This window comes from Pseudopipra pipra, chromosome 6 (assembly GCF_036250125.1).
Source record: "Pseudopipra pipra isolate bDixPip1 chromosome 6, bDixPip1.hap1, whole genome shotgun sequence".
NCBI classification, from domain to species: domain Eukaryota; kingdom Metazoa; phylum Chordata; class Aves; order Passeriformes; family Pipridae; genus Pseudopipra; species Pseudopipra pipra.
Window position 1 is genome coordinate 27,833,685 of NC_087554.1, and position 27,636 is coordinate 27,861,320.

Sequence of the window (27,636 nt, forward strand, 5' to 3'; positions counted from 1 at the left end):
ACACCAATAATACAGAGGCCTATGCTCAAATTTCATCATCTCAAGCAGAATTTACACAGAATAAAGCAGCAACATTCACAGACTATCTTTTCTTCTCAGATTTGTTGCCCTTGAGGCATCTGAATTTACTATGTTAGTATTACTAATTTCACTAATTACTTTAACCCTACTTCTGGGCACATGTGGGAGGTGCTTTAACCTTCCTTCCAAGATGTTGATCTGTTCAACTTAACCCAGTCAACAGACAGAAACTTAAGGACTATAGTAAAGTCATTATTCTTCTCCAGCATGCTATCACGCAGTATACAAACTACTCTGTAACCACAGGTTTGTTTTTTTTTTAAATGTGGCAAAGGAGAAAACTAAATTACACACCAGTAGTTAAAATATTGTAGCAGAAGCCAAACTTTTAAGGTAAATTTCTCCCTGTTTTCCAAGACTTAATTTCACCCACATGACATACTGAGGGTACACTAGACCCCTCAGCACTGAAGCAGCACATCAAATGTTATAACTGGGAAGACAAGTGTTCAACTGTGTTGACACTGAGCCAGAAGAGAAGACTTAGCTAATAGGTCAAAGTTCTTTAGGTTCCTGTTAAAAGCAATAAAATTTAGTCCACTAACTGGCCTAGAAAACATCTAGCAGAAACTGTTTGAACACCATCCCACGAGTATGGCTGTTTTTTTTCACAATGCACAAGGAAAGTATGCTGGAGATAAGGACACTATAGAGAAATACCTTAAACAGATCAGCACAGGCACAGGAACACCTGGCATGAACACAGAGTTTTCATTGACTTCTATTTTTATTTAATGTAAATCGAAGAACAGGACACAGACCAGAAGTATATATACACTTTAAGACACAGTCAAATTGTAATCTTTCTAATTCCCTATACATAGCAATGCTAATAATTTCTTAATATCTGAACTAAGTTTTCCTTGCTGTAAATCGAGATCATTTCTCCCTAGTGAAAGCAAATGCCTTATTGCTATTACAACAGATTTTTACTCATCAGAATATTCAGGAATATACTCTGTCCTAATCGGAATTGAGTGCTGTTCAGCATTACTGCTGTATGCTGTCACTTAGAACACTAAAATGCATATACCTGGAAAGCTTCTGTTTTCCCCTCTACTCCCAGTTTGTTTTAAGGTATATGCAAACTCGTTTTCTTCAGATGTTTTCCTCAAACATCACATTTCTTGAGTCTATTAAAATTGTTGTTCCTCTTTCCAGATTGCCCAAAGCACTTCAAAAGAATTCTTAAAAGCTGGACATAGTACTCCATCTAAGACGCCTACAACCACCTTTTGGAGTGGGGAATTTTCTTACCGCTACTACTGTTACAGCCTCAAATATAATTGAAAATTACTGAGACAAAGTCTTACTAAGAAGCAACAAAGTGATCCACAAGGAAAAATAACCAAATTGATTTAAATATTTCTGTGACTTACAAGAGAATTCACATTACCAGCTTATTCTGGTAACCTTGAGTCACTTTATAAAGGGTCTTCAACATACAGACCTCCTTAAGAATTACAGAAATACCAGACACTTGACACTCATTTCTGTAACATTTAGTTGTACTCTCTTTTTTCCTTCCTCAAGGAAGGAAATGTCTCTTTCACTGATTAGAAGTTAAGAACAGGGACTCAAAAGCCACATCGAAACAGACTACTCTATACATCCCATCTATTGCAGTTCCACAGAAGCAGGTGGAAATGTATTGTCAAAATAACTCAGGCTCCCTAAGAAAGATCTATATAGACACAAAAGAACAAGTAAGGAGAGTATTCAGTCCGTAATTGGGCTTCCTCTATTTATATTGTCATTACAGAGTATGAAAAACCACTGGAGGGTGATTTGAGGCACTTGAACCAAGGTAGTCAGGTCACTCTTCAGTATGAGGAGCTTTCATGCCAAGAAAATTCAAGTTAAGGATCCCAAACATTAAGATAGCAGTCATTAATTGCCCAGTAATAGAAAGACAGGGATCTGTCTAAATTATTCCATCTCTGTAATGCAGTTTGTCCCAGGGCTGAACAATAGCAGCTCCATCATCTTAGGACCAAAACGTAAAATAGTCTAGGACTTGATGAAAAAAACCCAGAAGTTTACACTACAAATATGAAAAACACTTTTATAAAAACAAAGAAGTTACTTCCAATGCACAGTATCCTCTTACTTGGCTAGAATGAGCTCGAGTCAGACAACACCTCACATCTTATGACACCATCTGGTGGCAGAGTTCACAGAAGACAGTGACCAGATGTTAAGAAGAGCTTTAACAATTTAAATGTGATTCTGAACAAATTTAAATTTGATTCTTGATATGTTATGAATTTTGTCTTTACAAGATAAAGTGGAAAGAAAAATTATGGAAAAATACCTCCATTTTACCTAGATAAAGTTATCTACAAGTCATAGTACCTCTGTACACAATTTGGGTACGTATTTGGAGGATCATGATCGTTGTCATTCTTTTCACTGGATTTACAGTCCTGCATAAAGTAGGATGCCTTTACCTGGCATCTCTACAAACGCGTGGCATTTTTGGACATATGGACTAGAAGGTACCCAAAGACTGATCACAGCAACCAAACTGACTCAAGTAACAGATAAATACAGTTCTGCTAAAACCAAGGACTTGTTCCAAATTGAAAATGCCAGAACATAGCATGTAGTTAACTACCTTTACATTCAAAAATCAGTCATTAGTGGAACATACACAGTGGTGCAAATGTAGCTGCCTTGAATTGCCAGTTCAGCTGAAGTCAAGCAAGGACTTAAAAAAAAGTTAATATAGTTGCCTCTAATGGAAGAGACTTCAGGATAGGAATCTATTTTCCAAGGTAAGAAGTTACAGAGCCACATCATATTGGCCCTTAGAGCCATCAGTAGTAATCCCAAATATTGCAGTGCTAATGAAGATATACTTTCAAACTTCAGCAAAGCTATTAACCAAATTTTTGGAAGGCTTAAATGGTCTTTTTTTAAGGTTAGGATCTATGAGTTCAGCAAAACAGTCAATTAGCTTAATGTAGTAATTGAGGCTTAACTAAAAAAGTAGCAAATAACAAAAGAACAGCAATACCAGCAAACACATAGGAAATGCAGACCCAGGAACTCATGTTGAAAACAAAGTCCAGGAAACCTCAATCCTCTTCTCTCTCAGGTCATGCCTCAGAACCCATTTGTTCATTAAACCTGGACTTCAGCAAGGAGGGAAGGTGAAAAGGAACATTTTTACTTGCGTGAGGACATTTTGATCAAACCATTATCAGTGAGGATACTACTATTTATACTGAGGTATAAACTTGAATCATCAATGCCAGCACTATCCCATGTTTCATAAACTTTTATGAACTAAAGTTCATAAGCACCCCTGAACAGCTCTTAATATAATTTAAGTTTGCATGTGAACTACCCTGCTTGCAACGATGAATGATCACATGGTACCTCATGTTTTATCGTACAACTAAGGCTTGTTTCACACTATAAGTCCTACTTCTTTTAGGCTACTAGATACTTATCACCACATTCATACATGATTTTACTTCGACACATTTTTTAGCTGTATGCTATGAGGAAGGTAACTAAGCCATTCTACTCAAAGCCACAGTTCATCCCTGGAAACGCTGCTGGCAGGTATGAAGAGACCGCACGCCAGCTCCACATCTGTAACAGAGATCCTGCTCTAACAAAGCTCGGGTCTAGCAGGATAACAAAGTTCAGGGATCATTGCAGCACTACAGTATGCTCACCAGACAAAACAAGGAGCATGCCCGCCTCAAGGCAGATCCCCGCTGTCGCAGCCTCTCCGGGCCGCGTTGACCACGTTGCCCCCCCAAGACCCTCCCCTCCGCTAGAACCAGAGCGAACCCCACCACCCCCGGCCGCCGCCGCCGCCACAGCGCTCCCCGAGCGCTCTGCTCCGCGCAGCCCCGGTACTCACAGCTCGCACCCCTGGCCAGGGGAGCGGCCCGGCAGCCCATCGCCCTGCGGCACCGCGGAGGCCCGACCCGACTGCCCCAGACTCGCCGCCCGCTCGGACCCGCGCCGGGCCCGCCCCGCACAGACCCGCGCGCGCGGCGGGGCGGGGCCGCGGCCCGCACAGCCAATGGGCCGGCGGCCTCGCTGCACGCCGGGAGGCACGTCTGCGTGCCCGCGAGGGCTGCCGGGAAGTGCAGTCCTGGCAGCGCGGGAGCTTCGCGGCGAGGGCGGCGGCACCGCGGCCAGCTGCGGGCATTTTGCAACCCATAATGATGTTACTGCTGTTGTATGTAAATACAGCGCTGTAAACACGCATAGTGCCACGTGCTGCCGCTCTAAAAAGCAGGAGCCGAAGCCCGCGGTTACCTCAGCAACGAGAAGCCACGAACATCGTGCTGGGCCGGCCCTGCCAGGGCGTCTGCGTCCGGGAAATCTGCTCCAGGGGTGGTTTGGAATACAGGAAGACAAACGGGCTCGTGCCCGCGTTTTGCAGCGTACAATAACCTCACTCCATTGGGACTTTTTGTGAACCCAAAGTCCGCAGGAGCTCAGAACATCCCGAGATGCTCCGAGAGGGAGAGGAGGGAAACTAAGGGCCTGAGATCGCAGCAGTTTCACCGGCAGAGGGACCTTGTACAGGCTCAACGAGCCGCGTAAGCTGCTGCGGCCCCGGTGCTGTGAGAGCTGTCGGCAGTATTGGCAGTGCTTGCAACCTTACTGCAGGTACGGGATCCGACAGCAACCTGAGCATCCACACCCGAGACGGAATACATCTTGGGAAAGGCTGCCCGGTCCAGCTGGAAAAGATGAGGTCTGTGACTGCCAACAGCAGCTTTCCCTTTCTGCCCTCGTTCTCTCCGCTGGTGACAGAAGAGAGTTGACACGCATCGTCCTAATAGAGAGAAACTTAACTGGAGGAAAAGCCTCGCTGATACAAACAGGGCTATTTCTGTACCGCGCTATTTGCTAACGCAGCTCCGCTCAGTGCGGCCGGACCGCGGGGCACCGCACGGACGGCGCACGCTCCACACACTCTGCATGGACACCGCGCACCCCCCGCATGGCACATCCCGCACGGCCCGGGGCGGCACTCATGTGCCCCAACCCCGCGCGGCGCCATGAGGGATGTACCGAGGCCTCCCGCGGGGGCGGCTGGTTCCCGCCGCCATGTTGGGAGTGGCGGGTGGGCGGTGCCCGCTCTCGCTTCCGGGGGCGGCGGCGGCGCGCGCGGGCCGGCGCTCGGCAGCGGGGGCGGGCGGGACATGGGACCTTAAAGGGGCGGCTGAGCGCGGCCCAGCCCGGCTCGGCGGGAGGGAGCGGCGGCGGTGGTACCGGTAGGTGTGCGGCCGGGCGGGCTTTGCTAGCTCGCAGCGCCCCGGGCAAGGCAGTAGCCGGGCGGATTCGGTCCTTGGCGGCTTTCCTGCCGCGTAGCGCCCTGAGCGGGGCGGGCGGGAGCCTCTGTGGGCCGAGGCGGCCTTGGCCCGGCCGCGCTCGCCCCGCGGTTGCCGGCCGGTCTCGCCTGCGCGGAGTAAGGGGGCGGCCGGGACGCGGCGAGGCCGGGGGCGGACCCGGGTCCTCCAAGCCCCCGCCTTAGCCTTGGGCTACACCCGTCCCCTCGTGTGTGGGGAGGCCTTGCGGGCTCCCCCCTGCCGGTGGTTTTTATTTGCTTGGCGAGAGCCCGTGAACTGAGCTGTTGATAGGATACAGGAGAAAAGCCACCCATTGCTGCGTCTTCTTAAACCTACATTGTGCCCGGCTGCCTTTGAACTCAGCCGTAACATGTTGTAGTGGTAATCAAAAAGCATCGAACGTAACCTGTGTTTTGGTGCTTCCCTCAGCTGTACGTCTCGATGTCCTTGGCTCTTCTGGGAAGCTAATAAGAGTCAGCTTTATTTTTCACTTTTTTTCCCTCTTTTCACTTTCTATTTCACACAAGAAGGTTATCAAATCAATACACGTGATTTGACAACCTAAGTAAACGAGCTTAAGAAACTTTGGAAATTTCTTTATGCAACTTCTGTAGCTATTTACCTTCCTCTTTTTTGCTCCCTCAAAAAGGGCAGTAGATGCTCAGTGTTCACAACTAAGGATGTTGTTTTACTTCCCCTTCATAAACAAACCTGATCCTGTGCTGTAGAGAGAACAGCTATGTAGGGAGGTGTATAGGGACAAAGGGAAAGCCTCCTATGGTATTGATTGACTGATGGAATTGAGCAGTTAATTGCTTACTGACATTCTAGTAATAAATGCCTGACCTCAGCTCTGCAGTTTTTGAACTAGGTTATTATACAGCACAATTTGTGTCATTAGAAGAAATGGAATCTGTTACTGTCTGTATGTGAATCAAAGTTTGACTATAAAATTCTATTGGCCAGTAACTAATTTGAAGGAGGTTTCATGAGGCTTTTCCAGGGACAAAAATGAATTGTTGAGATGAGTACAGAACTGAATACGCTGCGCAGAGGAGGTGGCATTGCTCACGCCCGTTCTTTGTGCTATCGCCTCTGTGCAGTGTGTTCAGGAAGCTGATAAGAAAGCAGGAAGCATGCAGAGTTGTGTCCTGTTCTTGGGCCCTGGCCTCTTCCCCCAGGGTCACAGATGCTTTATTCATTTATCTTGTAGGCATAATCATGTGGAGGAGTACATTCTGGTGCTGATACCTTGTGCTACCCTGCATTATCTGGGCTGAATTTCAGCTAACTAACAAGTAGGATAATTGCTTGTGTTAAGGAAGGGTTTTTAAGAAAGTAATAACTAAATTAGTGATGATGAATTTGAAAGAACAAAAGCCTCCAACCCTAAACACAAAGGTACCTAGCTTGTAAACTGTTTAATTTTTGATCTTTGCAAGCATGTACATACATTTCGTAATTAACATTCATGTTTCTAAGAATATTGTTTCATGAATTTTTCTGTCTTCTGGTGAAGCCAGCAGTTTGCTTTATAAGTGAAAGAACTGAGAGCATCCACAATCACGTGAGTCTGTACCAATTCACTGATGGCTAAAAATACAACTCATGGGATTCTGGCTTTCAGTCAATTGCTGCAACAGTAGGGTTGTGTCATCACCTAGCTCCTCCCTTTGTGATAAAGTGGCATAGGCTGCATTTCTCAATCTTACTTTTAGATGTACTGGAAAGTAGCTATTCTTTTTTTCCCTGGTATGTATATGAAACATCCCATGAAAGAATTAGTGAATTGGGAATTGTAGGGGTTTTAGTATTCTTACTAGTGGCTTATGTTAAAAGGATGGAGTACAAGTATTACTTTCTCTTTCTTCTGAAGTGAAGAGATAGTCAAATACTGTTATTTGGAAGTAGAAAGGGTAGGATTCTTTGATATCATGAATTTATAAAAATGAGTAACCTTAATAAGCCTTATGGTTTTGATATTAAAGAGATAATCTTATACCAACTTTCAGTTCTCACAGCCATTGTCTTCCATGGCCAAAAGTATTATGTTGATTTCTTCTTCTCTCACTTTACTTCCTACTCACAAGAAAATTGTGAATGCCTTACTTATTCTCCCTTTATGGAATCAAAGCACAGTCTGCTCTGTGTTATCGATGTTACCAAAACATCTTCAGCAGAAAAAAACCTGAAATGCACAACAATTGGTAAACATTTGTGTTTAGCTTTTAGTTTAGAGTTATTGGTAAAGAAGGAAGAAAATTTTGCGATATTGATTAGAAGCGTATCTTCATAGCAAAGGGGCTGGGTTCAAATAGAGGACCCTCAGACGGTGAGTAAGGGATCAATTTATGATATGTAGCAAATGTGGTGGATATATGACAAATTTCTGAAAGGTATTCTGCCTGTCAGAGGCACAAAACTGCTGCTTGTTGCAGATCTCCAGCCAGAGATGCAGGACAAGAGTCTTATCACTCAAGGTGGTTTTGTGAAAGTGCAAGCAATCAGAACAATTTATTGGTCTGATGCAAGTCGACTTGTCACTTTTGACAGCCTGCTCCTGTCTATAGTCTTTTACAGACATGGACTGTGTAACTGGAGTTGAACAAGCACTTTATTAGGTCTTGTGGTGCCCTGCAGTTAATTTAAATTCATAAAGACCAGCAAGGGTTTCAAGCGCTTTGGATAGCACAGCCTGAATGCATCATGACTATCATAAAGAAAGGAAGTAAGTTGTCTTTTTTTTTTCTAGAACTAATGAGCATTAGAATTTCTTCTCAACTAGTGCTGAAGAAAAACATGTTCAAGCAGCATGTTAATTGCCTACTATAGCTTATAATACCTTGGAAGCGTATCATAAGCCTAAGAAGATTATTGGTATTGAAAAACCCTTGAAAACACTGTGCAGCCTCACTGTTGTACTGGCTTTTGGAACTTGTTTACATTGGAAACTGAGTGTGTTGGCATAAAAAGCTGGCTTCTGGTTTGCAAGTAATTCCGAATGAAAATGAAAACCCTTAGTGGTAGAGAGGAGTATCTTTGACCAGTGAGAGGGACAACAAAAAAAATTTCATGTTAATTTTTACTGTGTGATCTGGGAAGGTGAGTGGCCAAGATGAATTATGTTGCTGGCTGCATAAAACAGTACTTGGATCTTGAGAGTCTGTCAATTCAAATGCTTTTTTCCCCTCCAGAGGTTTTAATTTGCCTATTTTCAGGAAACCCAGCCAGTGAGCTGCTGTTGGCTGAAGTGATACTGCCTTGGCTTTCTGATCACAAGCAGATATTTAGAATTGAAGATGTGTACATGTAGGTCACTGTGGGTATTGCTAACACTGAATTTGCTGTTATTGCACTACGAAAGTTATGGCTTGGCAGATGTTAGCTCTCAGTTCAGTAGTTGGGGTTGGGACAGAACTCTGATTCAACACTTGTGACTGATCCACCTGAAATATGGCCACGTGAGCAGCGCTTTTCCCAAGCAAAAATTTGTCCCATCTTCTCACAAGACCACCCTACTGCTATATAGATATAACCATAGCTGACATCACTCTGTGTCACTCTCCAGTTTTTTCAAATTAGACAAAGAACCTACGGAAATGCTTCAGCTGCTATATGGGTGTGTTGATAAACCAAATTAAGATCTCTAAGCCCAAGATGCTTTAAATGGATCTGGCACCATGCCAAAATCAGCCCAAAAGTGCTTGTAATGCAGGAAATATCTTGAGGTTTTAAACAGTTCTGTAAAATCACCCTTGCTTTCTTTTCCTCGGTCATCTCCAACCTAAGAACCTAACATAGGAGGATGAATTGAAAGTTTTTCACAGTTTTTAGAGGCGTGACTAAATGCAGAGTAAGTGGAAAAAATGTATGTGCAGACATAAATCTATTTTCTTTTACCTCACTGTTCCTCTTGTCCAAGAGATAGAAGTAACTTCAGCCTAAACCATCCTCAGCTGGCTTGGGCAGTAATAGCATAACTTTAAAATGCATTATAGTGGTGAGCTTATGGGGTGGCTTAGCCTAACAGGAGTTATGAAGAGATAACATTGTGGTTGGAATTGGAATTTCAAGGAACTTTTTCTGCCCTCATGATCTCCAAAATAAAATCAGATTATTATGATTTTCAGGCCATGCATTTATTTCCTTGTTGCTCTTGTTTCACAATGAATCTTCCTTTTTTTATATGAATGTGTTGTAGTCTTAAATTTCCTAGTAGAGAAGTTTCATGAGGTTCATTACTTCATGAAGATGTATTTTTGTAGCAAGTTTAGTTTTGCATAGTCTGTAGGTGCCAGGCCTTCCTATGTAAGGGGCGGAGGGAGACTTGTACTGAAATGCGTTTAATCCTTGCAGGTTGGTAACTGAGTAAATACTGCAGAATACTTTTTGATAATGAAAAGTAAATACAGCTGACATCACATCCTTCTTCAAAGGAGTTTTACTTTGTATTTAGGCACATTAGTTACTTGTTTAAAACTTGCCAGTCTAGAGAGAAAATAAACTAAAATAGCGGACTGTTGTTCCATTATAATTATGAAGTCTCATTTTAGGCTGTCCTCTTTTTTCACGTTGGTTACTTTGTGGTTAGGATTTTTAAAATGGAAGGAGAAGGAAAGCAAAACAAATAGGCATTGAACATGGATATTAAAATAAATGCTTGCCTTGGCAATTATCATAATAAAAATACGTGTTAGGTACACTTTAGCCATATCAAGTTTTTCTCTCTGTATATTTTGTCTTTATTGAGTAATCTTAATGCCTTGGATACAGAATCATTTTGTCATGTACCATTAACTTAAGAGCTGGATACCTCAATGGGTGCTTCGATTCCTCGGCAGAAGGATTGGCGAATGAGTATCCTCTATGTGTGTATACTGTGTTCTGTTGGAATAGCTGAGTTGTTATTTCAATACAAATGATGTCATCTTGGGTGTTGTAACTTCTTTAGAGATATCTTGCAGTAAAGGCACATACTATGTTCAGCTATTCCAATTAGGCACGCAACTATCAAGTGTGTATTACATCTCTGGAAACAGGCTTTTTTGGAAATGTTTGGTTTCTTTTAAATTACTGTTGTGTACTTTTTTGACTGTTTTAAACTGCTGTATGGTGAAAAGTCTTTTTACTGCCTAGGGAATGTCTTTTTCTATTCTGCTTTATGGCACTAATTGACTCTGCAGAGCTACTGTGCAGGTTATGTGTGGGCTTACAAAAGCAATGCTGCAAACTAATGGGAATAAAACTGGCTTTTTGGAATCTATCGCATTGGGTTTGGATATTCAGTTTTAAACAGAAATTATAATCAAAAAAATTCAAAGAGTGCTTTCTTGAACCTGTTTTAAGAAGAAAATGCTATCTTGTTTTGCATAGCTCTAAAGACAATGGCTAAAAAGTGAAGGCGAGTAAGCTTGCTGGGAAGTATAGAGAAAGAAGAGTTCTCTCATTGTTCTCTGTGTCATAAGACCTTAAGAAATTATCAGAAAAGACTAGAAAATAACTGTACCCTATTATCCACGATAAAAGATTGTCAGAACATTTATCTCTTAACCAAGTGTTCTGAGTGGTTTTACTTAGCTTCCTCGCACATAGGTCATTTGTCTTTGCAGTTACGTGAAATATTGTTTTAGAGTATGGTTTCGTTTCACAAGAGGCAAAACACTATGTGTCCAAATATGAGCATCAGAAGATAAACACATGCTTACCTCAGCTTTGAGGAATCCTGGGTTTTCTCTGTCTGCTATGTGGAAGGGTTTTTTCCTCTACATCTTGCAGCTATATTTCTTCAGCATTAGATCAATTTATAAACAGTTTCAAGACCAAATACCATTGATTTAAGGGGAAAGTGGAGGAGTGCTGTGGGTTTCCATAGAACTTCTTGCTGACTGGCAGTGGAACTATTCAGGAAGATGTGAGCAATCTAGGGGAACACAAAGCTTGTCTGTCAGCTGTTAGAACTGGTTTGCTGATGACACAAAGCTGGGCGGAGTGACTGAGGCTTCAGAATGCTGTGTAGCCCTTCAGAAGGACCTGGGCAGAGATGAACTGTCTGAAATTCAACAAAGGCAAATGCAGGGTCCTGCGCCCAGGGAAGAATAACCCTCTGCACCAGTGCAGGCTGGGATCTGACCTTCTGGAAAGCAGCTCTGCAGAGAAGGACCTGGGGGTCCTGGTGGACAACAAGCTGTCCGTGAGCCAGCAGTGTGTCCTTGTGGCCAAGAAGGTCAATGGTATTCTGGGGTGCATTAGAAGAGCATTGCCAACAGATCGAGGGAGGTGATTTTGCCACTCTACTCAGCCCTGATGAGGTCACATCTGGAGTCCTGTGTCTAGTTCTGGGTTCCTCAGAACAAGAGAGATATGGAGCTCCTGGAGCAAGTCTGGTGGGGGGCAACAAAGATTATTGAGGGACTGGAGCCTCTCTCATATGAGGAAAAGCTGAGGGAGCTGGGCATGTTCAGCCTTGAGAAGAGATGACTGAGAGGGGACCTCATCAATGTCTGTAATGCAGGTGTAAAGAGGAAGGATCCAGGCTCTTCTATTGATAGTGCCAAACAATAGCAAGAGAGGCAATGGGCAGAGGCTGATGCACGGGAAGTTCCATCTGAATATGAGGAAGAACTTCTTTACTGTGTGGGTGACTGTGCACTGGAACAGACTGCCCAGAGAGGTTGTAGTGTCTCCCTCACTGCGGATATTCAAAACCCTCTGAATGCAATCCTGTGCAGTGTGTTTTTAGGATGACCCTGCTTGAGCAGGGAGATTGGACCAGATGACCCACTGTGGTTCCTTCCAACCTTACCCTTACTGCTGAACTTCTGTGATTTGGTGGCAAATACTTGTGTTTTCGAGCAATTATCTAATGTCAGATACAACTTCAGACACTTTCTGGTTTAGTGTGTTACTGTTATCTTATTTGTGTCAAAAATGGATTGGTAGTTCCTCTGTCAGCTAACATAAATAGGACAAAGTTGAGCAGGAATGGTTTGATAGCCAACAGTACATGAAGTAGCTCTTCATGTGATTGTTATGTCTCTTCAGGTAATTACTACCGTATTTCAGCATGGCATTATCTTTCATAGGACTTTATTAATAAGATCACAGTTGTCAAGCCCAGGGTTTAATTTAGTAGAGTGTCTGTAAGCTTCAGTCTTGAAGTTAATTCATAATGTCATGAAGTTACCATCCAAACTGCGCTACCTAGTGTTCTTAGTGTGGTAGTTGGAAGTGCTAGCTGCTGTTGTCTTCCTTCTTTTTCAGCCTCACTGCTAGTTTGTTCTTCCAATGGTTTCTCCATGAACATGTGGTTCTAATAGCACAGCACAATGTTCTGGCAGTACTGAATAAAACACGAAACTCAGTATCTGATTAAAAAGTATACACTCTTTCTTCAGATTTTGGGTGTTTTGTTGACATGAATGTAGTAGTATAATGCATTTGCAAACAACTGTTCAAAGATAGGAGACTTATTACCCTTTAAAGACTTATTTTATAAACAAATCCTTCTTATGCATTGTTTGAGAATATTATTGTCATACCCTTACTTCAAAAGTCAAGAAACTGTTGTCCTGTGTAGCATTGGCTGCAATATGGCTCTTGGGTAACTCCAAGGCTGTCTGTAGGGTTACATTGTACATCCAGCAGTTGTGCTTATGCTGGCATGTGAACTTTTGGGTAGCCAAATCTACCAGAGAGGTAGACTTGAAAACCTTTGCTGCAGTTACAGAGTGATAAATACCAATTAAAATTTTTGCAGATGCTTTTGCATTTGAGGGATTCACCATACCATAACAACAACTACTTCTGGAGTGTGACTGGAATCATTTTAGGTGGTGTTTTATCTATGAAAATGTTTCCCCTTCTTATGACTCTTGAAATCCCTCAATGGGAATGGAAAGAACACTTAAAACTTATGCTAGTAACGTAAAGGTCTTAATGAATTTTTTTCTGTATTACTGGGCAAACCCATGTGCTTTTCCAACATGGGGAAACTTGTTATTTTAAGACTTAATTTCCTGATTTTTTTTTTTTACCTTAAAATAACAATAGAGTTTTCAAAAACTGTTTAGGAACCCAAGTCTTGGAAAGGAAATTATTGGATATACCAGTTGTTCCTGTATTTCTCTTAGCTCCTAAGTTAGGTCATATCAGCTGAATAATTATTTTAGTGTCTTCTAGTCCTGACTAGGTGTTGTACTAAGCAGAATGAAGTGTATAGGCTTTCATTCTTTGAACTACCTTCTAGTTTCAACTCTAAATGCTGATGAAAGGATCAGTATCCTTTCAGAAATATGATGCTTAACTGGTATCTCGTATTACAGGGGGAAGATTCTCTTTAGTGTGATTACTTACAAGTAATATTACCTCATCATGGAAGAACTATCACCAGAAGAAATTCAGCTGAGGGCCAACCAGGTCACTGATGAGGTAAATATTGTAGGAGGATATCTAGGATTACAATACTTGCCTGATGAAATTAGAATATCCTTTTAAAAATAGACAGACAAGAGTCTAGCTGAATGTTTTAAATTTTCACTTTACTTGGCTAATACTGGAGTGAAGACCGCTCCTAAAAATAAGAATGAATTTAAACTTCTGAACTGTAAAGTCACCTGCTTGACTGAGCACTGATCACCCACCCAACTCCTGACTACAGAGACACAATGCAGGTTGAGTACGTACAGTATTGTTAGTCATATTGATACTTCATGACTTTCTTATTTAACTAAAATCGATTTGAATATATCTCCTTTTATAATGACTTTCCAATGGGATAAGCAAAGTACTAGCAAGGACTAAAAACCAAGGAAAAAAAGAAGACTTTCATACACTGAGATAGATATATAGATAGATATAAATATACACAGACAATTAATGCACTCATTTTAAAATTCTCTTTGTAGTCTTTGGAAAGCACAAGGAGGATTCTTGGTTTGGCCATTGAGGTAAGGAAAAGCTTTAGAATTCCCTCTGGATTTAAGTATAAGAAACAGCATGTTAACTGTCACAGTTAGCTTAATCAGCTTTTTGTCTTTCTCAAGACACACATGTCAGTAGAAGTTGCTACTTTAATTCAGTAGTAGAGTTGGAATGACTTAAACTTCATGAATTTCACGTTATGTCAGATCACAGAAGGGTTGATATCCTTTTTACCTGTTTTCCTCTTAAACAAAATTACTTAATCTCCAAATGCTACAGATCAGTTATAAAAAGTCTGTGATGGTCAGTTATGACTTTGTCCCTTGCTTCTTTCATTTGTCTTTTAGCTCACTTTACCTGTGAACAGTGTGAAAATGTCTCACTTTGAGGACAGTAGGGCTTTATTGGGTGGGGTAATAGAGAGCAGGGCTACTTTGGGTTCTAAACAGACGTAATTCTACATACACCTTACAATCTGTTAATGAGTTTTAACTTTAAAGATAAGACTGAAACTCTCAACACCCTTGTACATGACTTGAACCAAATCTGTATTTTAGGTTTATCTGAGTGAAGTTTTATGAGGGATCTATTCCCCTGCGCTGTTATGGCTTGCTGAAGATGCTGCTGTTACCAGTGAGGCATTGGAATCAGCATAGCCTAATGAATAGCTCTCTAACACAAATGTGAAGTACATGTAATGAGCCAACAAAAATTTCTCTTGATATCATAGTTTGGTGATTCATTCTATGCTGCCAGTTTAAAGTAAAGCATGGGTGCAACTTGCATGCTAGATTCAAGATTTTGAGCCAGCAAAGAGCTGTATTGTGGTATTCCTCAGTGCTGATTTCTTTTGCTTCATGTTCTAAAAGTAGTGATGGTCTGTTCTCTTCATGATCTCTTGTGCTGAATTCTCAAGAATGGTTATGCAGGCTTTGTTTTGCTTTCTTCTCTGCTGGCTTCCAAGACTAAAGGCCTTGTCAGCCCTATTGAAGGGTGTAGGGATAAAGAACAAACCCAATGCCGCTTCTCAAAATGAGGCACAGCTAGGTCTACCTTTTTAGCTTGATGTTGTCATAGTTCAGTATGATTATTACAATAAATTTTATCATCTCGTTGTAATGTAAAAAACAAAGCCAAACCCTCACAAAAGCACCACTAATTGAGATAGGTGAGATGCTTATCAGCCTGTATCACTAACATAGGATCTAATTTGAGACTTAGAATAGCTTTACTACAGAAGTTATTTCTAGCACAGTGTTTTATTATAAACTTGGCTGGATTATCCAATTTACTATGAAGACCTTCAGATTTGCACTGCTGTATTGAAATCTGGTTTTATATCTTCAACTAAATTTCTTTCTGCAGTCCCAGGATGTTGGCATCAAAACTATTACCATGCTAGATGAACAAGGAGGTAAGTTCTTCCTTCTTCCTCTCTAACACTAAGAGTCATTATTATGACTGTAAGAAAAAAATCATCATTCAAGAGCTGTTGCTGAAACTAAAGGTTTCTTAAAGACTACTTATGTGAAAATGATATTTGCTAGTTGGTTTTTCACAAGTGCTTGTAGTATTTAAAAGAGGTTTTAAAGTAATTCAGAGATAATGTTAGTTACAATGTAATACAGAAACTGCTTCTCTCCACTGTCCTATGAATGTAACTGTGTGCATTTATTTTAAAAGCAGCAAAAAAAGTGCTGGTCTAAGGATAAGGAATATATTTTTCATGTAGTAAACAAAACTTATCACTTAATATTTATCTTAAAAAAAAATCCTAGAAGGCCGGGAAGAAAATAGGCTTTAGTCTTGGTATAAAGATAGAACTGAAACTTGTTAAGTTCCTGCTTTAAAGAAATGTTAATATTCCTCACCCTCATCTTCCCCTAATCCATGTTTATTCAGGTTACTTGTTTCTTTCCTAGAACAACTAAATCGCATAGAAGAAGGCATGGACCAGATAAATAAGGACATGAGAGAAGCTGAAAAGACACTGACAGAGCTCAACAAATGCTGTGGGCTCTGTGTCTGTCCTTGTAACAGGTCAGTTATATTGGTACTTGGGTCTGAAGTTCTAGAATATTCCCAGTAGCTGCTGTACTGGGAGATGTTCACTAATAAAAGAGCTAATTAAAAAATGCTAGCAAAGTTGATTCTTTTGGTTTGTAGAGCTGCACCCTTATAAAATTGTATAAGAGTAGCTAAAGCTTACTTGCATCTAACTATATGTTGTGCCTCTTCCACTGTAGATATAGCTGCTGTATAACAACCTCCCCAGTTGTGCCTTAACCTCCTTAATGCTGATATTTAGTAGAATACTATCAATGTCCATGCAAATGAGACCAAATAGGACTTCAAATAAATATGTAAGTGCCTGCCTCTGAGAAATTTGACTCCAAAAATCTTTTTTTCACAAAAGTGCTTTTGTACTAACTTAAAAGCAAGAAAACTTATTTTTTGGGGAAGGAAAGTAATATTGGTTCTCTAGGCATTTAGAAAATATTCGTGCTTTAGGGAGGGTGAGAGTAGGAGAATAGAAGAACAGAACAGACATTGGTGTTAAAGCTTTAATCTTTTCAATAATGGCTATATAAACTCTTGCAGACCTGCTTCGGACTACCTTTATAACATTACCGTTATGGCTACCATATCCAAGTCAGTTGAGTAATCTTATATGGCACTTGATTTGTACTTTTAAACACCTAAACAGCCTGAACAATGATCAGAATTATTTTTTGAAGGTGTACTAGCTTTAAGTAGCGTGTCAAATTGTTTTGAGTGAATTGGATGTGATCACATTTCTTCCAAATGAAGGAGAAATAAATTGAGTGCGGTAACTGAAATGAATAATGTGTGTATTTGTCGTTTTTTGCTCTTTAGCATGAGCAAAAAAATCTTATTCAACTGGGAGGCAGCAGAAGTTTAGATAGAGATTCCTTGGAGTGGCTGAGTCTGGTTATCCAGGAGAATACTTTGAGGATCATTTAGGATAGATATGAATGTGGCTTTTAAGACTGAAAGTCCTAGAGCTTGAGGCCCTTGAAAAGACAGATAGTTCTGTCCTGACCTCTGGATAGGTATGCTTCCTGCTTTATATTAGTTGGATCAAGCTGGTGGACTTTGAGCATTTTGACACACTCAATCTTTGTTTTCTATAGTTGATAGTCTTATTTCACTGAAGCTAAGGAGCTTATTGACATTGAGCAGGCTTAGAATTTGTGAACTCTTGTGGCACTCCAAGTACACAGATAACAAGAAAAGAAATAAGAGTTGTGTACCAAATGGACTGTAATGTGCAGAAAAAAAAAAATCTACCAGATAAGTAGAGGGCAGTGCAGAAGAAGAAACAGAGAGTGTCTTTAATATATCTACTGGTACATCAATCTTTCTGTCAATGCCAGAATTATTTGTCAACCAGTTATCTCCAAAGCTTTTCATTTTTTTCACGAGCATAAAGCTAAATCGGAACGCTTGTTGAATTAAATATTGCTTTTCTAATTTCTCCCAGGCTTAGATTATGTATAAAAGCTTTCTAAAAACACAATACTGGCAGTACTGTTTTACAATCTATGTACTAATAACAAGTTGCCTGTTTGTTGGTCTTTACTATTCTTTCTTCTCTATTCTTTCCTCCATTCTCTTCTAACACTGACGCTTGCTTTCTAAAAATGAAGACTAGGATAAGAAGCTGTATTCACTTAAACTGGTGACAGTGGATTTTAGGACAAGGTCAGTCTTAGTAGTGCAGATGCATATTTAACCAGCTGCCTGAAGTGATGCTTCTGTTGTCTTTGTGCTTGCATGTGCATGATGTCTGTCTGCATGCAGGTCTCCTTATGACTGATGTATTGTAATACTGATGTGAACAGAAAATACCCATTACTACAGAGGGGTAGTAGTTATAGAAACGGTGAACAACTGCTTGAGCTCTTGCTGGTATGGCAAGTTGTATAAATAGCTTTAGTTTTACAGAAATGAAACGAGAGAAGTGAACATTTGAAATGTTCAGTTGAATTTGAAAAACAGCTCTTAAAAACAGGTGGTGAGAAATTTTGTTCTTAACTGTGTTTAGTTCAAACAATGCTGTTTCTAGCTGTCTCCTTCAGATGTGAAACTAATTTTCAGGCCACTTGTTTTTTGGTAATAACATCCTTACAGTTGCCTCTGAGACCTAAGACTTTGCTTATCCAGAAGCAAATTACGCAAAGTTCTCCTGCTGTTGTGGCTTTAGTATGAAAGAGATTAAAATATAATGCTCAATCTAGTTGCTGTAAACCTAAAGAGATCTGTAAGCTTGTGTATGTACAAAGAGCTAGAATTGACTAGTTTAGGTTTCTTTAGGGTTTTGCTAGGTTCAGCACTTCAACTGTGAACTGAGAAGTGATTCCATTTCTTCCCCTTCGTGTATTCGTTCTAGATTGCTATTTGTAGGATCTGACCTGCGAAACACCATTTCCCATTTCAAATATATAAATGCCAGTAGAATTAGGGGAATATTTCTTCATTGCAGTGAATTTCACAATACTTCAAATGTATAACATCTGGGCTACTGAAAGGCACTGTATCTATAGAAATTGATTACAGGTAACTGTAAAGTTAGATGTACTGAAAGACACTACAGATTTCCCTTCAGAGGCTTTTAAAGAAGCAGAAAAGTGGCAGTGGAATCTGGATTGTCTAGCTTAAACTTGAAAATGCCAGAAAACAAGGTGAACATGAGAATATTCTTCTCAAAATGAGAACTGACCCCAATTTAGATCAGTTATTTTTGTGTTATATTTTCTTCCCTTCTTGCTTTTGTGGCTCTGTGATTCCTGAGACTGCTTTGTGTCAGTGTGCTTTTAATTTTTTTTCTTATGAATTATGTGATAGAAGTGTAATGGTAAGTTGTTTTGATTTAACGGAGTTAGTACAATTGAATTGCATAATGCATTAGCTATTTAAATATGATTACTGTTATAATCAAAATTACCCTGTGAAACATTAAAAAGAAAGACTTGGCAACAGAAAATATTTTATAAAAACCTATAGTGATTTATGATTTTCTTGCATAGTATAGCTATTTGTGTTTGAGGAAGTTTTTTCAGTCATCCCCATTTCTTCCTGAAAAGTAACCAATCATGATTGATTATGCTAATGCCTGTTGTAAGTGCAACTTTATCTTGTGACGTGTAAGCCTTCCTGCCACTGTCATAAGCTTCTGTGTCCTGGTGAAGTATATTACTTTAATTCTTGTGTTAAAGCTTAAGATCACATTAATCACAGTCCTTAGTTGTTTTTGTACTATGAAGATATGAGAAATTGTATTACATAGACGAGGCTTTATCCATACAAAACTAAATCTCTTTAAGGCACAAGACAAATGTTTCTGAAAATCCTAGATTAATACTGAATTTCAGTCAGGAAGCCATATTTCTGAGGTAGTCGTTCAGATTTCTTATCTTTCTGGAGTAGGACAAAGAACTTTGAGGCCAGCAAGGCATATAGAGCAACCTGGGGAGATGGAACAGAGAACTCAGCAGATCATGTGATATCCATGCAACCAAGACGTATAAACCAGCAGCAGCCTCAGGCTTCTGGAGGACCAAGTGGTGGATATATTACAAGGTTTGCTTGTTCATATTTCTTAGCAGTTATCAGCTTCTTTCAGATGCATTTTAGGTGAAGTTGTTAAATAGTAAGTTGAAGGAGTTGTTATAGCTTGGAAAGGAGATGGCAGACACCTATGCTGTCAGTATTGTAGTGCTCATATTACACTTTTCTTTTTTTTAATAGTGGTGATATCAGTCTATTTCTGGATGTGAGGACTATAGAGCTTAGTGCTCAGTTATTGAGGGGACTCTTAAAAAAAAAAGAGACTCTCTTAGTCATAAAGTGTATTTGAGATAAACTTATGTCTTAGAATTCTTCTGTTAGCTCGTATTTTAATTTTTAAGGCTATTTTTGTAATAATGGCTAGCTTAGCACCTTTCTTTTGGTAGATGCTTGCTTTGAAAGGGGAAAAACATACCTTGGCTTGAATACATTGTGCAACAAAGTCCTATTGGACTAAATCTAGAGTAAAGCAAGTTCTTGATTCTTGAAACTTTACCTTAATTACTTGAACAGAATAACAAATGATGCCAGAGAAGATGAAATGGATGAAAATCTTGCTCAAGTGGGAAACATTCTTGGGAATTTGAAAAACATGGCTTTGGATATGGGCAATGAAATTGATGCCCAGAATAAACAAATAGACCGGATAAACGTAAAGGTAAGTGTCAAAGGTGTTGTCTGCTTTCAGCTTAGAGGTTGTAACTGAGAAGTTACTAGGAATGTGCTACTGTCCTATCTATCAGTATTTGCAGTAAATATGCGTTAAGGTTATAGCATCCTCTAGGTTGCAGTGATTTCAATGGGAAATATACCTTGATGTTTGGGTAAGTAGTGGAAGATTCAAATGCTTCAGAGTGTCAGGAAACCTAAATATACAGCATATATACAGGTTACTACTTACTCTGGAAACAAATAAACTTGATGGGATCAAAAGGAAAAACATTTACTGGAGTATAACTGGGGGATTGTTGCTTGCAGGAAATCTTTTATGCGGTAGGGAATAGGTATTTGTAAAAATAGGGAGGTTCTTCTGGAGTTTCTAAAAAGTCACTAGAATAATTAAATATAAAATAAAACAGATAATTCACTGCCCTAATTCTTGGGGACAAATTAATATTGGGACTGAGAAGACTTTGGAATAATGAGGTTTGTAGGTGCACAGGGACATGGTCTGCCTTCATCTGCACGTGAAGTTAGTCACAGTAAATTTCTTTTTTTATTACTTTATATTACTTAAATATTAGATTCCCCAAACAGATTAAGCATATATAAATATGTTTGGCAGAAGGGGGTGTCTTTCAAAGGGAAACCTAATGAGTATGTTAGGCCTATTTTAGAAATGCCCATATGAAAAGTTCTCTTACAAACATCCTGGTTTAGAAAGGAAATGAAAGCTTTAATGATTAGTGTATATTAAAGACTTCAAAAAGCAGCAGTGAACACAAATTCTTGAAAAATTTTAGTATTAATACAAAATGGGAAGTTTAAAAATCTCAAAGGTTAAAATCTCACTGAAATGTGTAGTAAAGTTAAAAGCAAGATAAATGATGTTTTCTCAAAGATACGGAGCTAGTTGGACAAAAATGCTGGTTGTACTTGTGTCAGCATTTCAATTTTGTCTAGTAATTAAGGGGTTGTTGTATTAATAAGGCAAATCAGCATGATTCTATGGAGGATGCTTTAACTGGCTTTTGCTGTTAATGAAATTGTAGACCTGATTATCAGGTAAAAAAGACAAACATTTTAAAGTACGCCAGAATATTCCTTGGAGTTTAAAATTAGGTGGGAAATTCTTACAACTTATAAAGCAGACTGAAAATTGCCTGCTCAAATGAACTGCAAGTAGGAATTACTATTTTTAGCAAGTGTTTCTAGTAGATTAAAGCACCTGTTTTTGGCCTGATGCTTTTTTGCTTTAGTGGCCTGAAAAAATCTTGCTGATCAAGTCTTACTAATTCTTAAAATATGATTGTATACAAGTTAGAATTGCTTTACAGAACACAGTGAAAATGAAAGTGCAATTCCTGGCTTTGTGACTAGCAACCTGTGTCAGGATAATTAAATTAATCCTTTTCTGTTGATAACTTTTTTAATCTAGTGAGCAGTATGGAAACCAAATCAAAATGCCGAGTGTAAATCTCCAAAGGACAGTATCATATAAAGAAACAAAAAGGAATATTAAGCTTAACATCAGAATAGAGTTGATGCTTCTTTTTTTTTTTTTTTCTTTTTTTAATTCTAACTTATCTGGAAAATATATAGACTTGACTAGGTGACTTTTGGTAGTCTGCAGTGCTGTGCAGGACTCCTAATCTGAGTAAACCTGTAATGAAACTTATGTTATTGGCTTTTCCTTAGAAGCAGATCTAGTAGTTAGATGGATGTGTTTCTGAAGTGTTGTTAGTCTCACTTTTGTATAGTAGATTCTTGCCCCTCCCTCTACCCTTGACCTGAAAGGCAGGAAGGAGAGAAAAGGAGGGAAGGACTTGAACTGCAGATGTCCTTTTACCGGCCATTTGCAGTACAAAGTTGTGAAATAGCTAACACTTGGCACAGGTAGAACTTCTTAGGAGTTCCTCTAATGATGAGGACATTACTCACTGCAGGCTGGATAACTGAGGAATTATTTCAAATCTCCTTATCATACCTTTCAATAAAACTGTATTTTGACACTTTTTCAACCTAGATGTTGCAAGCTGATCTTTGATGCTTTATGGTAGTAAAACAATAATAAAGTAAAGAGCTGTTTTGTACAAATACCATATTCTTATGACACTAGGACACTGGAGGGTGTGTGAATGAAAACCAGAGATTTGTGCTAAGCAAAATAATTCTGACTTTATGCCAGGTCTACTTATGACTATTACTTCTAGTTCAGAGCAACTTTGCTCTGTAAAGGTCCTTAAAATCTCCAAAGACTTGGAGAGAGGGAATTTTTATCTCCTTATTTTGTTAATATTGCTCCTGACCAACTGAGGCAAGCTGCTGTTTTGAAAGTCTGCAGCTAAAGAGTAGAAACTATTTCTCCTGATTTTGTTTCTGCCAAAATTGACAGCATATACTGGCTTCCCTTCTGTCTACGGCAGTGGTAATACCTTGGAATTCAGAAGTTCATGTCAGTTTGAATTTTTAAACTATTTTGCATGGAGTCTGCAAATGATGTATGAATTTCTCTCTTTCAGGCTGATACAAACAGGGACCGCATTGAGCAAGCCAACATCAGAGCCAAGAAATTAATTGACAATTAAAGCCTGCTGTCATTGTTCAATGACACTATCTCTCCAGCTGCAAACCACCATATTCATGGATCTGTGAAACTTTTATTCTTTAATAAGAGGGGCTGGGAAAAATGAAGCAGTAACTTTCTATAGTAATTAATTTTCTCTTATTGCTTCATGTAAACATGGCTTTGACTCAAAGAAAGCAGCCAACTTCCTTCTACTCATCTGCCTTCACTTCCTCTATACTGCTCAGGGCTAAAAGTATTAGGGCTTTGAGAATCTTCTTGCATGTTTTATTCCTCCCCCCAGTTTTTCTTTTTTTAATTTTTTTTTTTTTTTTTTTTTTTTTTATTTCTTGCACCGAAAATACAGTCCTTTTATTGAAGTTGAACAAGCAGGGGTAACCTGAATTCACAGTTGTGGAAAGTTGGAGAGGGCACTTTGCACTGTTTGAAATACCTCATAAGTTGAGTGTCTTCACTAAAATAGGGACTTGGTGAACATTGTCTAACTTGTATCTCTAGCATGCTAACCATAGCTTTACAATCCAGACCACATGACTGGTTTGGGGTTGAGTTTGTGGATCACAAAATTGAAGAGGCCCATTACTTACAGCTTGTGAGTTGAGGGCTTTAAAACACTTTGTAACCACACGAACTTTAAGGTTATGGTAACTGGAGGGATATAGAGGTTTCCATTTCTTTACTGTAAATTGGCATCACTTTGGAGGCCATGACTAGGAAATCATGCTGCATTGTTCTGATATTTGTTGTGCGTGTATATATATGCCTGATCTAAACCCTGTGCACACGTGAGTAGAAGAAAATAAAACTATCTCCCTAAAGTATTTATTTGATGGAAATTTTTATACCCCTCATCTGAAAGTTAACTTCTAAGTGTTTGAATGATGCATCTAAACTGGAAGAAACTGAGTAGAAAAGCATGCAGATCTCTTGCATCCCATATCTTATTCTCTTTTGGCCAGTTTTCACTGGAGTTCAGTTTATGCCTTTCTCCAGTACAAAATAGTGACTGAAATCTGGTGCGGAGTTTGCTGTCAGCAGTGACTTTGGGAGTACTTTTTAAACCTATCAAAACCAGAGAAGCTTATTATGAAACTTCTTTGTCACAGGTCTGGAGGAAGAAGTAGCCATTTATGAACTGTATGCTAGTTCTAAATAAACTAGTTCTAAATAGTTTCCTGACTGGTTTATTATTGCAGATATTGGGACTGGCAATTGGAAATATTACATGTCCAAGTTACTTGCAACTAAAAGTTCTTGTTCTATTGCAGAATAGAGGAGTTTCTGACCAGGTGAGGTGAAGCTCTTTCCTATGAAGAAAAACATTTTGGTTTTACTGTAATATAATTAGATTTATTTCCAGAATTTTTCTTTAAATCTTTATAGTAATTAAATTGCAAGTGGCTTATATAATTTTAACTCCACCCAGCTATATACTATGCCTGTTATACAGTTGAAAGTGATGCTTTGGAGTAACCCATGATACTCAGTGTTGGATGGCAAAAATCTTCAAACCAAATTGATTGGAGGAATAATTAAAACTAATAGCATTATGGGGTGTTTTTTTGGGAGGACAGTCTACAAGTATCCTGTAGCCACTAGTATTGAATCCCAGGGCTGGAGATGACACTAATCCATTGAAATGTTTAGACAGTGTTAGGTATTTTGTTTTCTTTTTAGCAGAAATACAGTCAGTATTAGTGGTATATTTTCAGTTCACTCCCAGCACAACTTGATATTTAAAGAAAAAAACCAAAATCAGCAACCACACATACACAGAACTCAACAAAAACCTAACCAAACAAAACAGAAAAACCCAAACAACTGACCAAAGGATGAAACAGCTGCATGTAATAAATAGGCCAGTGGCAGTTTGCCTTATGTGAAGAAGGTGAAGTCATTTTTAGGGCATTAGATACTTCAGTAATGTGGATTGGCTCTTGTCTAGCTTCCAGTAATTGTTGGAAAGCCAATGAATTTCAAAAGCTTACTAGTTGCCCAATCAGTAAATGAAGATTATATGCTTAAAAACCCAAGTAGCAAAGAAGTACTTTTTAAGAATATGGCATAGTAAACTTCAAAGAACCACCTACATAAGACAGTGTAGGGAATTTTGGATGAGCTTTTTTTTCCTTCTTACAAACTTCATGTTAACTGAAGGATTATTTGCTGCTAGCTGTGAAAGCAAAGTATACATTATTTAATTGTCTTCCTGGGACAGAAGACTGAAGTGGTTACCTTTATTCTGCTTACACAGTGCAAACCTGCTCTGTAGCATTTGAACATTCCAAACATTGGGATGTTTTTCTCCCTTGCCACTACAAGTCCATATTCTTGACTCGCCTGAGCTCTAACAACAAATTAACACATTGGCTGACAGAACACTGTGATGGGTATATCAGAATTGTAATATTGCAATGAATACCACACAAGGAAATAATTTCTGAGACTCTGAGCTTGAGTATTAGCGGAGCATCGATACTATTTTCTGATCTGCAAGACCCAAATCCATGAGGGAGTTGGTGCCTTTATGTTAGTGAACAACGCAGTCTGCTACTTGGATTGTCTTACTGTTGTCTATAGAATAGATGCCTAATTTCCGTATCTATGGTATGAAATCAACCCTTGTACATCTTTGTATGTCTGAATGCTATTAAGAATGAAGGCTTACAGTTTCTGCTTTTGATTGTTAAATTATATATTGTGCACAAAAATACATACTTTTATAACTGAATGTGTTCTAAAATTATTTTCTCTTAAAAATGTTGTCGTGTAGTTTCCTGTCCTTGAAAAACTTGGCAGAAGTAGTTGCTACTATGCAACTGGGAAGTTTCTCTTCTATTTTTATTTCACAGAATAATACTAACAAAGTATAAGGTGTGGTTGGGAAGAGAGGAATATTGTGAACTTTAACAGTCTACTTTGGATCCCTGTATAATCAGCATCTCCAAGCTTCAAACTATGAAATGTGTCTATCTCTTTGAAAGACTGCAGTTTGACATGAGTGTATAGTTCAGGATGATAAAGAAACAAAAAATACCTTTAAAACTTTCCAGTCAAGTATCAGTAACATATACCTAGAATATTCATAGTCCAGTAGGTAAAATCTAGTGATTTAACCTCCTGCCAATGCAATTTCACTTGTGAGGCAATTTAGTTTGTATTTTCTCTAATATGTAGAGCTTCAGATTCCCAGAATGCTCTTAAAGGGGAGTAGGTGTGGGGGGAAAATACACACTTTTGACTAGCAACAGTTCTGAGCTGCAAGAGAGAGTAGCCTACCTGGGAAGGGCTTGGAAAAAGTACTTCTAGTATAGTATATTACTAATATAGTAACTAGAAAAAAAAAGATTAGGAACAGCCTGCTTTCGTAACTATTCTGAGCAGGCAGCACATGTCCCAGGGGTACACTTAAATGGCAATAATTGGTAAATTCAAGCTAGTCTATGCCTTGACGAAAGACCAATCTTCTTAACACAGCAATAGCTACAGTATGAATTCCAGCATGTGCTGCTTGTGCAGCTACCTGCAGAACTTACCTCTGTGAAGGCTATATGGTGAAACAATTCACTGTTTACACGATGCAGTGACTAAGTTGCTAATTCACCTTTGCTGCACTTGAAGCAATGCTGTGTCTAAATGCTGTTTGAATAGATGGATGACATGTATCGTACTGAAATGGAAAATTGGAGAGCAAAAGGTCTGAAATAAAATACATGAATGGTTTACTTTGTTAACTAGGGTAGCATCTTCTACTTCAGTAATTCCAAGGCTATGAAACTGCAAGTGTAATTGTGCATGGAAATAAAATGATTTTATAACTTCAGTTGTAGAGTAGGGGTGATGAGAAGGGAAAACAAACTCCCACTATAAAACTACTAGTAGACGATACAGAGCACTGAAATGTATAGAACAGCATTCTACTATGTGACTTGGTCACAGTTATTCACTGCTGTGAGTTAAACATGTAAGGGTATCAGCCAGTTCTTTTTTCCTTGAAACAGTCGTCTTCTGTTCTGGAACAAGTTTTGTTAATCCAGAACTAACTCTGCTCCAATCAGTATTTTCCATGGTGCTTTCTCCATTTTGCTGTACAAAAGCTCTGATAGTTGTCATAACTCCAAAGTAGCAAAGGAGCCTAACAATGAGTAACTGAAAGGTTTCTAAATGTATTAGTGATCACATAAAAGAAATGTTGACTTATTTTCTCAAATGCTTCCAAAAGCAGTAAGACTTTTTTATAGCATTGCTAACTCCATAATTTTCAACTGTTCTACCATCTCTTCTTACACCTCTTTGTTGAATAGAAAATAAATGTTAAATGAGAGAAGCAGCATCTCTGTGCACACATATTTCCTGTTAAAAAATAATAAAACCAAAATGCCACCACAGCAGAGTGGCACCACATTGCCAAGTGTATACATATTGATGATAGACCACTCTAGAGTTGTCAGAGCTGGTGAATGCAAAGGG

The 27,636-nt window shown here is 39.2% G+C and overlaps 2 protein-coding genes across 3 annotated transcripts in view; one reads left to right on the forward strand and one right to left on the reverse strand.

The window, feature by feature from the left end:
• ZNF106 (zinc finger protein 106) overlaps positions 1-4,086 on the reverse strand; it is a 39,882-nt gene extending 35,796 nt beyond the window's left edge. The window contains exon 1 of the mRNA XM_064658127.1: positions 3,962-4,086. The gene's annotated coding sequence lies outside the window, so the exon portion shown is untranslated. The remainder of the gene's footprint in view (positions 1-3,961) is intronic.
• A 164-nt stretch (positions 4,087-4,250) lies between these two features.
• SNAP23 (synaptosome associated protein 23) lies at positions 4,251-25,897 on the forward strand. 2 transcript variants are annotated; one of them, XM_064658146.1, is made up of 8 exons: positions 4,251-5,333; positions 13,730-13,835; positions 14,312-14,353; positions 15,693-15,741; positions 16,250-16,367; positions 19,779-19,931; positions 20,433-20,577; positions 23,102-25,897. In XM_064658146.1, exons 2-8 carry the CDS (start codon positions 13,779-13,781, stop codon positions 23,165-23,167), a joined length of 630 nt encoding a protein of 209 aa, XP_064514216.1. In that variant the 5' UTR covers positions 4,251-5,333; positions 13,730-13,778; the 3' UTR covers positions 23,168-25,897. The 2 variants fall into 2 exon arrangements, with proteins under 2 accessions (XP_064514216.1, XP_064514217.1); XM_064658147.1 differs by having other exon boundaries at positions 4,251-4,810.
• Positions 25,898-27,636: the final 1,739 nt, after the last annotated feature.